The 12,066-nt window shown below is 41.8% G+C and overlaps 1 protein-coding gene across 1 annotated transcript in view; it reads left to right on the top strand.

The window, feature by feature from the left end:
* Positions 1 to 302: 302 nt before the first annotated feature.
* LOC126278052 (phosphoenolpyruvate carboxykinase [GTP]-like) overlaps positions 303 to 12,066 on the top strand; it is a 136,218-nt gene continuing 124,454 nt past the window's right edge. Inside the window, exon 1 of the mRNA XM_049977859.1 lies at positions 303 to 961. Within this exon, the coding sequence (XP_049833816.1) occupies positions 933 to 961 (29 nt within the window). The 5' untranslated portion in view covers positions 303 to 932. The remainder of the gene's footprint in view (positions 962 to 12,066) is intronic.

Raw genomic sequence — 12,066 nt, 5'->3', positions numbered from 1 at the left:
CTTGCAAATATGGTAAAGAAGCACGAATTCTGTTGCTGCTGGACCATGAAGTTGTTTTTGTACGTCAATCCTTAAAACAGGTGGAAATTTAAGTTCAGGAGTACACTGTTTGTTAAGAAGTGTAATGAATTGCACAATTAGTTGATTGCAGAAATCTCTCAGAATAATGAGTGTTGTCAACTACCGCCAATAGTTTCACATTTTCCTGTGTCAGAGAGGGAGACACCACCATTTTGAGTATGCCTTCAACAGACCTGGCGTTCGCCGTGCCTAGCTGACGTGACGTTACCAACATCGCCGAAGCCTTCCTTTGAGTCGGCGTTGCCCGAATGCGAGTCCAGTGTGCTAACCACTGCGCCACCTCGCTCGGTGGTTATAATGTTTTGGCGGCCACTTTCAACATTGCTTCGCGTTACACATAACATCACTTGTGATGTGACTTGTGTTTGTGTACGTATTCCCTGTAATCGAGCGGTAGCCGGCTGCCGATGCGACAGATCTCAACCATCAAGTTATTTTAAACGGAGTATAGCGAGCGCTCACTGCGAATTAGTCGACTGGCTCCAAGTTGATGCATCGTGTTGTGAATTTACACAGTCAGGTGATATAGTGCAAAGACCACACTGACGCGTGCCGTGTTGTTTCTGCGTGACGATCAGATTGGGCACCTGCGGTCACGTGCGAGGACCTCACGAGAAACGTGACGCAGGGATCCGCCGCCCTGGCCGCTCCTTATCGCGCACCAGCTGTTTGCGCCCGTGGAGCCGGACGCGGACGCCAGCTCGAGTCGCGTGACGTCACGAGGCCGAGGCTGGTAGCAGCCGCTGTCCGCCGCCAACAGCTGACACTCGCCCGGCGCTCGCCGACCAGACCGCACAGCCAAGGGGACCACTCCAGCAGACAAAGCCCGCCACACCAGCAGCTCCGCCGCCATGACCAAGTTGCTCCACCTCGCCTCTAGGTAAGCACCGCTTCGCCTACGCTCTGTGACCAGCTGTCACCGCGTGGAACTGCGCGCCGCCCCACGCTCGCTTCGCTGTTTGATACTTCGTTAGCTCATTACCAGCTAGTTCAGCGGCTGAATGGATACGCGTTGAAGCTACTTCGTACGCTCACAACTGTTAATACCAACGATGCATACAACTGGTTAGGTTCTGTACCATCGACGTTACTGTCGGTTTATTTCCCAGCGTCTGCAAACATGCGGTTCCATGTAAACAACGGCCGTCGCCGACAGTCACAACCTACACATTTCAGTCTCAGGGTGGAGAACATTGTTCCTTTGTAAATGATTTCCCATCGTTGTGTCGACTGTCTTGTTCCCATTAATACTTCGAATTTCTTGTATAGAAAACTTGACGCTAGTACGGCCTACCCAAATCTTCAACTTCTTATTGTTTTTGTTTTTTTTTTTTTTTTTTTACACGATGGGGAAAACATAAGCAGCAATAATCACAAATTGTTTGGACGAATAATGCCACTGCTGGGGCTCGAAATGACGTTAGTTACTAAGCTGGACGTAAATATAATAGGAGGGGGAACTCGTAAATATAACATTATTTTGTGCGTAACATTCGATATAAGGCCATGTTGTGGAATATTGACCTTAAATAGGGTTTAGTAATTATGGAAAGCTACACAGTAATGTCCCAGCTACAGTGTTTCACTTCGTATACAAAACATGCTACAGGAAACTTGGATGCCTGTAACGTTTAAATGTAACTTTGTATTTATCGGCAGCATTTCCGAAAACTTGGAGGTAATGTGGGTTTATTCAGTGGGCTATAGTGCACGAGGCGGCTTGTAAGGGTGAAACTACGATAATTATTAAACCGCTATGCTTTCGTGGTCTGGGAATTTTGACGAACAGTAGAAGCAGTGCAATTAATAAATCTGTTTATGTAACCCGTCGAGTATAGAAAGAATAAACAGTTCGTTCAGTCGTAATTAGTTTCAGGTCTAATGACAGACGTAGTCATTGGCAGATATTTAATTTACAAATTACATATTGTAGGGAATTTACTCGTATTATTTTACATACAACTTATTCACGCTAATCAGTGTTTTACTAGCCCTTGAAATCCTTACCACCGCCTGAAGATAGGTGCAGGCTCAAAACTAGTTAGCATAAATAGAGAACATTGCGTCTGTTTAGTGCTATTCTTCCTTCGTTATAATTACTAAATTATGAAATTTTGTAGCCAAACCCGAAAAAAGATTATGCAGTATACCTCCCTGCTTTCATTAAATTTGTCTTCATAACATAAAAGGAATTATCTAATTTTTCGAACACTTTCACTTATGGATATGTTTGAAACGCCATCTCAAACAAGCTACACCCTGTCATGGCGGTGGTTAATTCAGCCGACACAATTATGAGAGAAGTCCTGGAACTAAGCTCGTATTGTTATACTGACGTGTTCACATAAAGTTTCGGTACTAACGTCCAGACTCTAGAGTCTCTTGTCTATTGGCACCCGCGTCGTGGCAGTGACTAAAACCGGAGCGAAGCGAAAGCGCACAGCCAGCCTTCGAACGAAACACCTGGCAGTTGGTACTGCGGCTGCGGTTAAATATACGCTGCACAGAACTGCAATCGGTATGTGGGGGTATTACGTCTACATACTGATTGCGAAAGATAACGTCTGTCCCCTTCTGGGAACGTCACGCAGTGTTTGGCGCGCGTTTCGCGCCCCCGTTCCCGCGGAGCGTTTTGAGTGAGGACGGGCGACGACGCGCTGCGCTGCCATTGGTCGGCACTGGGCACTGACCTGCGCAACGTGGCCAATGGCGGGCTGCGCTCTGGCACCCCGCAACAGTGGCGCCAGATTACGAAACCTCCCACGGGGCTAGGGGTCTCCCGGCAACCCCGCAAGTTCACCGCATTCGCCTTTTACGTAAGCTTCCCCTCCCTATCGATTTGCCGAAGTCGGATTGCGGAATGTTGTACGGCTTGTGATGAAAATAATCTTAGTTACGCGACGCTAGATGGTGTATTCAGCTGTCTCATGCTATTTTCTTCGGGATCTCCAACATTTTGCTGTGGCAATAGTTAAAGCTTGTGTACGGATCCTTTTAGACTACCACACACTTACCACAGAAGTACACAAACGCAAATGCCCATGGTCTCGTTAAGTGTTCCAAGGAGCATCGATGACGGCCGCACATCCTTACCGTCCGTTCCAGCAGCCTGGAGTATTTTACAAGTTGCACCTGTGGCTGGTTCTTTCAAAGAACCAAGGGTTCACCAAAAAAACTTCGTGGGCACAGTATGCGCTATCTTACACGTGAAACGTTCAACAGAAAAGTCAGTCACAATAGACCTTTTAAGGGGGGTAGGACGTCAAACAGGCCGACCGAGAAGGAGAGGCACCACAGGACATTTTAATTTTCACTGTCTATACTATTACAAATTCACAAAACTTTGTCAGCATGACCAGGAAGGATTCAGTATTCACACTCACAGCAGTGGAAGTTCAAAAACACGAAAAAATAATATTTTTTAAATGTGAAACTTCATGATATTTTTCACTTACTGTTGGTTGCAGTTGTTGCTATAGGTGCACTTTCTTCATAAGAGAGATTCTTCGATGAATTCTGCACAGCGTACAAACCATACTTACAGGTGTATGAAACTCTAGAATTTATTTAATCTATGGAAAAATGAATCAGTTTTTAACAGATTTGGGAAATTATAGTTTCATACACCTGTAAGTGTGGTTTGTACGCTGTGCAAAATTCATCGGAGAACCTCTATTATGAAGAAAAGTGTACCTACAGCAACAAATGCAGCCAATACCAAGTGAAAAAATGATGAAATTTCACATGTAAAAAAAAATTGTTTTTGAACTTCCTCTGCTAAGAGTGTGAATCCTTCCTCGTCATGCTAACAAAGTTTTATAAATTTATTTGTAGAAGTATAGACAGTGTAAATTAAAATGTCCTGTGGTGCATCTCCTGCTCCAGGTCGGCCCGTTTCACGTCCTACCCCCTTAAGGGCATTTAATTGCATGGCTCGAAACATTTTACACTTGCAGAATTTCGAACTTTGTAAAAGATATTTTTTAACGACTAGCGCCACGTAAATCGCTTAATATAGTTTCATTTATAATCCCGTATCGGCTATGCTGCATCCGATCTAAACAGAACTCGAAAACAAAAGTTCAGTGTGAGTTGTAATAATACCAATGCATGAGTGAGACATAGATTTTACTGTTTACATCTACGTCTGTTTCGAAATTCGGCAAACTATTGTGAAATGCAGTACAGGCGGTGCTGTAAGAATCATCAGGGCTGCTTCTCGTTTCATTCACAGATGCAGTGCGGAAGCTGGCTGCTTAAACGCCTGTTTGCTATCTGTAATTAGTTTACTCCTATGGGGTTCTAATATATGCCTAGAGTCATTATTTAAAGCTGGTCCTTGAAACTTTGTAAGCAAGCTTACTCGAGTTATTTTGCGTCTATCTTAAAGTGTGTGCCTGTTCAGTTGCATCATCATGTCTGTGACACACTACCAAGGGGGAAACAAACCTGTAGTCATTCGTACTGTTCTTCCCTTTATACGCTCAGTATTGTGTTAGTCTTATTTGGTATGGGTCCCATACACTTGAGCAATATTCTAGGATGGGTCGCACGAGAAACTTGTAAGCAAACTCCTTTGTAAACTAATTGCATTTCCTTGGTATTCTATCACTGAACCGAAATCTGCCATCTGCTTTACTATAAATGGAGGCTATGTGATCGTTCCATTTCATACCCCTGTAAAGTGCTATACCCTGGTAATTGTAGGAGTTAACCAGTTCAAACTGTGACTCGTTGATATTGAAATCATGAGATACTATGTTTTTCGTTTGTGAAGTGCAAAATTTTACATTTCTGGACGTTTAAAGCAAGTTTTCAGTCTTTGCACCACTTTGACACCTTGTCAAGGTCTAACTGAATACATGTGCAGCTTTTTACAGACGTATTTCATTACAGATAACTGCATCGTCTGTACAGTTAGAGCTTACTATTAATATTGTCTGCAAAAGTCATTAATATATAACATGAGCAGCAAGACTCCCAATACTTTTTGCTGTGACACACCTGAAGTATGTCTGTTGATGACTCTCCATCCAAGACTAAGTGCTGCGTCCTTCCTGTTGCACAGACTGATACGGACTTCTTTCTTTAAATTAATTTTAAATAACTTTGCATACATACAGACTATCTGAAGAAAAGATAAAGTTTACGGTACTGAAACACATTAAACATTGGATAACTCGAGGAACATGCACAGAGATCTTAAGCATGTTAACTCAATGAAGAGTACAATCAGAAGTTATCTTTCCTCCAAATGAAATCAACATGATTTCGAGGGAACGATGTGGTATTTCTGTTTAGAAGGCAGATAATTCACAGAACTCTCATAATTTCGTTTCCGAGATAATTCTTTGGTGGTCATAGGCACGTACTGAAAGTACATGGGTCTGTATTATTGTACCCTCTGTTTCTTTCTGAAGACGATGGCAGAGTGACGTGTCGAAAATTCGAATATTCTAATTTGAAATGGCAGAGTAATTGTAACTATGTTTGAAAATGTCTTAAATCGTTCAGTTCCATAAGTATTATGTTGCAAGACACTGTGGCATTTTGGACATATCACCTTTCACACTAATTTCGTTACAGCTACATAAGTCGATGTGAGTGACATATTTTGAGCATAAAAAATTAGCATAAAGTTTTGTCAAATGGTGAAAAAGTATTTCTTCGTTACGATACAAAAACAAAGAACATGAGAAACAGTAGTAGTAGCGCTTTTTAATTTTTATTATTTATTTAGGTTTTTTGTAGTTCATGACTTCTTACGAAAGAACATAGTAAAATAAAATTATAGAAGGCACTAGAGCTTACTAAAAGTGAGAAACAAATCAGTGCAGTAATTGTTTCGGATGTATCAGTCTATTAAAAGCATTCCTGTCTGAAACGGTTTTCTGTCGATTCTCAAATTTTTATTCGTTGATTCTGTGACTCTGGAGTATTCTTGAAAATCCCACAAAAGAGTGCGATAATTGTCTGTAGGAGCAAAAAGAGGCGAAAAATCTCAGAAGCTACGCTATTATTACTATAAAAACTCCTCGCTGTATTCTGCTGCCATCTTACAAGCGTTATCAGACCTAACTGTACCCCACTGACACGAAATAGAGCTGTCGTCTCGTGGACCATTTGTATTGAGTGTAACTTCATACCATTAGGCAAAGTAGGTGCCACCACAGCGACTCTCAAATAAGCTGAGCGTGAGTTCCTATTGTGCCTCACTGTTTCTCCCAGAACCTAACAACGAATAAAATTTCATCTTCCGTTGTTTTATAACTGAAAAATAATTCGAACACCTTGGTTAAAAATATTGCGAAGTTCTTCCAAACACCTCGTTCATATTTGTCACGTAAAGGCGAACCCCTCTCCCTTTTCTCGATGCCTCTGAGTAACTTCTGCTGATCAGTCTTTCGTTACACTCAACGAATGTATCATTTCTTTACTAAAATAAATAAGATATTTCGTATTCTGGTCCCACCACCGGACTACTTCAAAGGTTGACTTTAATTTTCTTTATGAATGGAAAAGAATACACGCAACACTTGTGTAATATTATATTGTAGGATATTACACCACTGTCGCGTGTTTTTTCATTCACAAAGATTAAAATATTCTACCAAGAAAAGACGGAACAGGCAGTTAATTCTACCAGTTTGCAAAAGTAACACTTGTTAGTACAGAAAATCAGCATTAACTGTACTAACAAGAGTTTCTGCAATTTGGTTAGCATCTAAGACTGATAATTTTCTCGTATGAATATTCACTATTCACATACAAGAATACTATCATAGTTTGGACACTGCAGAATGCCATTAACGATGGAGAGAAATAATAATGCATGAATACCAAATAAATTTATTGACCTACGACAGATGTGATAGCAAAAAAGATCTATTTTTATTGTTCTTGAACAATGCTTTCCCAACAGCACTGGCAGCGATTCTTTACTTTCTCGCGAAATGAAACGTACGAAAATCCACATCTCTTCCAGGGGCAAATGCGGTTCGATGTGACCAGCCTTTTAGAGTGTATTTGCTTCTTTCGTCTAGCGATAAACTTTCAAGATGTTGTACTGAGGCAGAGTAGGCAACTAACTGGACATAATCTGGTTTGATAACAAATTTATCAGTTCTGAACTTCTGAGAGAAGACGTTGAATACGTATATTACAATAAAATACAGGAAGTTAGCTACATTTATGAAAGAGAAAGTAATCATTCACCATACAGTTAAATGCAGACATTTTCCTCTAGAAAGTTAAGCAACGTAGCCTGTCGATGTGCTGGTGAAATCACGCGCCATGTCGACTGAAGAATACTGTCGAACAGTGAGTTACATTGTGAAGATATCGTTGATTCCAGCTGTATTTGGTGTGACTCGCACACACACAGAGATGACATTTCCCACGCATCGGAGGTCTGTGGACACAGGATAACGAACTTGTATTGTACAAAATCGTTTATCTGTGTTCAGTTACGTAGTTCCAATCTTAAATGTTTTCAGCAGCATGACCTCTGTCATTGAACTGAATACCTGTAGCAACTAACATCTCTTAAACGGTAGCGTAGCACGTGGAAGGCATTCTGAATTGGGAATTATAGCTTTTACACCGAATAAAAAAATTGATAAGCCTTATAGAGTTGTTTAGTAATATGCGACCATACAAATTATTGAGTGATTGCGTTACTTTCGTATGCCAGCTGACTTATTGCTTCCTGTTCTTATAGCCCATGTTCCGATGATAAACAGCAAGTTGTTACGACAGGAATACTTCTAAAAACTTATACTTGAGGGTCAGATAAGGCAGATACAAGATAACAGTATTTTTGATTCAGATCATAATAATTATCATAATGTCAGTTTGCTCATCTTTATCTTAAATGGAACTTCTCGAGTACAAGGATCACAGATCACCTCAACAGTTCGGTACAGAGGTACACCATGGAAAAGGGGCAAAATACAGGGCAACACGTGTGTGAGGCATTATTAAAATGTCGTGAATGAACGCTTTTCAGTAGCACCAGCACCAGATACTCGGCACATTGATTTACTTTTGATTATATTGCAACCCTACTTGCGCACTGGTTGAGTTTTGGCAAAAAAAGATAGGCACGAATGGGACCTTCTCGGAGAGCGCTAAGCGCCGTATTCAGCTAGAGGCAAAACCTGACGCAAATTGTACAGGAAGTGGAACTAGGGTCGCCTAAGTTTCTTAAAGGAGGGAGGTAAAAAGGAGGGAATAAACGTAATGATCATACGAGTGCAGGGTGTAGACTTGGTTGGCTTAGAAAATGTGCGTGTGCCCGTGAGATGTGCTTGTATAGCGTAATGGAAAGGAGACTGATGGCGATAGTGGGAATTCCGGGTTCGAGTCTCGGTCTCGTACACATTTCCACTGTCGTCATTCTATTATATAGCTGACGGTTGTCCATATTCACAGCTGCAAATACCTTTCATGTAGTTTACACATCAGTCTTTACTATTCTAATGTACAAGGGCCAGTCGGTTAAAAACAGGACAGAAGTTAACTATTTATTATTTCAAAAGTGTTCGCGCGCGTGCACACACACACACACACACACACACACACACACACACACACACACACACACACACACGACTGCATCGAGGATGTATAAGGGCTTCCCAGCAGAATTTCTGCTGAGAATTTTTTTAGAATACGCTGCTGAAGTCTCGCAGGAACGTCCTTGCGCATTCTGCATGCAGCCCCGATCCCTCCTTCTGCGATTTTGATATTTTTGGAGCCCTGAAAGGGGACGTTAGGGGCTCTAGATTAACTTCTGACGAAGAGGTACACCGAGCGAGGTTTCGCAGTGGTTAGCACACTGGACTCGCGTTCGGGAGGTCGACGGTTCAAACCAGCGTTCGGCCATCCTGATTTAGGTTTTCCGTGATTTCCCTAAATCGCTCTAGGCAAACGCGGGGATGGTTCCTTTTAAGGGGCACGGCCGACTTCCCCAATCTTCCGTAATCCGATTGGACCAATGACCTCGCTGTTTGGTCCCCTCCTCCGAATCAACCAACCAAGGAAGAGGTGCACTTCTGGGTATAACCAAGAATCCTTAGGCAACCGCCAACTTTTTCCGTGAGGGCATTGACCGTCTTTTCACGCATCGGGAATCATGTATTAACAGTTAAAAAGATTACTATTCAATAATAAACTTATTTCGTTTCGTCATCTGACTGACCCTTATAGCTGGCTGGAGTGGCAGAGCGGTTCTAGGTGCTTCAGTCTGAAACCGCGCGACCGCTACGGTCGCAGGTTCGAATTCTTCTAGGGGACTTATGACCTAAGATGTTGAGTCACATAGTGCTCAGAGCCATTTGAACCATTTTTTTGCTCTTAACACCGGGTGTTTGAAAACGAATATCGCGGTTTTAAGGATTTGCAGCATTTATTACAAATAATCTTACGGTTACAAATAATATATCAAACGAAAGAACAACTCAGTCTTTCTTAAAAGGGTTGAGTGTGAGCACCATTCGTCACACGGCGCACATAAAGTCGATAGGAGAGTTCTTCCCAAACCTTGATCAGTGTGTCTCGAATAACTGTTAAAACTACTCCAGTCGTGTTTCTTAAATCGGTTACATCAGCTGGTAGCAGACGCAATAACATGCTTTTTTGAGCCCCAAAGGTAAAAATCGTATGGCGTCAGATAGGGTGAACGTGGAGGCTACCTAACCCCTTGCGGCCAAGCCAGTGGTCGGGTATAACGCCATTTAACCAGTCGCGTAGTGAGTTACGCCGAATGAGGCGCGGCACCGTCTAAGTGCCAAATAGTTCGGTGGTTCAACCTCTTATAGTTAAGGAAACAGCCATCGTACTAGCGCAATAAGAGAAGAAACACCAGTTACACTTGTTTCACCGGAAAAGAATGGCCCACAAACTTTCTGCCGAGATCGACACGAAAAACATTCAATTTAGTAGAGAATCGTTGCAGCTGTCCCAAATCGTGGTGACTTGCTAACCCTCCAGATTCGTGCATTATGTGTGTTCACATTTTCACTAAGGTGAAACGTCGATCCATCACCAGAGACGACACAGTCCAGAAAATCTTCGTCATGAACCAAGATTTCATTTGCAAAGTTGGCACGTAAACCATAGCCTGTAGGTCTACTAACAAAACTCTTGGATTTGCTGTTTCATTTGAGGTATTATTTATGATTAGGAAACGAGATACTTGAAGTAGTAGATGAGTTTTGCTATTTGAGCAGTAAAAGAGATGTTGACGGCCGAAGTAGAGAGGATATAATTGTAGACTGGCAATGGCAAGAAAAGCATTTCCGAAGAAGAGAAACTTGTCAACATCGAATGTAGATTTAAGTGTTAGGAACTCTTTCCTAAAGATATTTGTCTGGATTGTGAAGTGAAACATGGACGATAAACAGTTAAATCAAAAAGATAATAGTTGATTTCGAAATGCAGTGTTACAGAATGATGTTGAAGATTAAATGGGTCTATCACGTAACTAATGACGAGGTACGGACAGAATTGGGGAGACACTTGGTCAAAAGAACGGATCGGATGATAAGACACATTCTAAAACATCAAGGGATCACCAATTGAGTATTGGAAGGAAGTGTGTTTGGGTGGAGGGGGTGGAGGGTGGTCAAAATCGTAGAGGGAGACCAAGATATGAAGACAGTGAGCAGATTCAGAAGGATGTAGGTTCCAGTAATTAATCGTAGATAGTGTCTCGCGTAGGATAGAGTAGTTCGGAGAGCTGCATCTAGTCAGTCTTTTGACTGAAAACCACAACAAGAAGTTGAATGTAATAAATGATTCTGTAAGTTCCCCACTATGTTTCTGTACGAAACATGGCCCAAATTAACCTCCCACTCTATAAAAAGTCTACGTATTATCAAAACTATGTACCCACAAACTGTTATTCAACTAGAACTAGTATGATAACCTTTGGCTACACAGAATCTAATTTGAAATAAACTGTAATTGATCTGAATACATTTTGTCTTTGTTAAATACGCATCTGAAGTAAAACAATGATTTGGCCCTGATCAAAATTTCCACTTCCCTCGCGTCTTGACAAAATTGTTGCAGATTTCTTGAAAGAACAGCAAGCAGGCAGTGGCTAAGCTAGATTCCTGTTTTTAAATAAAATTTCCAAACAATATTCAAACTGTTACTTACCATATGCGTAATGGTAAACCTTTTTTAAACAGTGGGATGGAGAGTAACTATTCCTTTGAAATGATATTTGAAGACTAAGATTTCGGAATGAAGTATTTATTCAAAAAGACAGAGTAAAATTACGTGTGATTTTCGCACATATATTCCAGTAACATTCTCTCTCTGTCTCTGTCTCTCTCTCTCTCTCTCTCTCTCTCTCTCTCTCTCTCTCTGACGTGCACATCGATGATACGCCAACCTTACAATACAAAGCCTTAAAACCCTGATATTCATTTTTGAACGTCCGGCATTATCATTAATATAACACGAGCAGCAAGTAACATACTTGCAAAGGGTACGCCTAAAGTTATTTCTACATCTGTCAAAAACTCTCCACCCAAGGAAACATACTGTGTCTTGCCTAGCGACCTAGTGGTACGGCAATAGGTACCATTTTTTTTGGACTGGTAGAACAGTTCCCCCGCTGGACCAACGCCTTGCGTTGCCGGAGAGAAATCTGGCAGTGGACAACTTGTGTATGATCGCGGTTCAAGGTCGCCTAACGGGACTGACGTAGCAACAAGAGTGAACAGTCCGGTCCAGGCGCGGCAGCGATTCGCCACACAGCTGTGGGCCGAGACGCCACCTAGCCACTTCTGCTGGACCGTTACTGCAGTAGAACACACACAATATTTATAGACAGCCTACAAGGGTTGAAAATTATGGGAGGTAGCACAGGACCCCACAATAAATATTTTTCTCTAATCTCATAATTACCTGTGAGCATTTCTTAATCCGGTAGAGGACGTAATAGTTCTAAGCACTCCTGGAATTGCGCAC

Source organism: Schistocerca gregaria, chromosome 6 (assembly GCF_023897955.1).
Source record: "Schistocerca gregaria isolate iqSchGreg1 chromosome 6, iqSchGreg1.2, whole genome shotgun sequence".
Classification (NCBI taxonomy): domain Eukaryota; kingdom Metazoa; phylum Arthropoda; class Insecta; order Orthoptera; family Acrididae; genus Schistocerca; species Schistocerca gregaria.
This window is presented reverse-complemented; position numbering and strand designations above follow the sequence as displayed.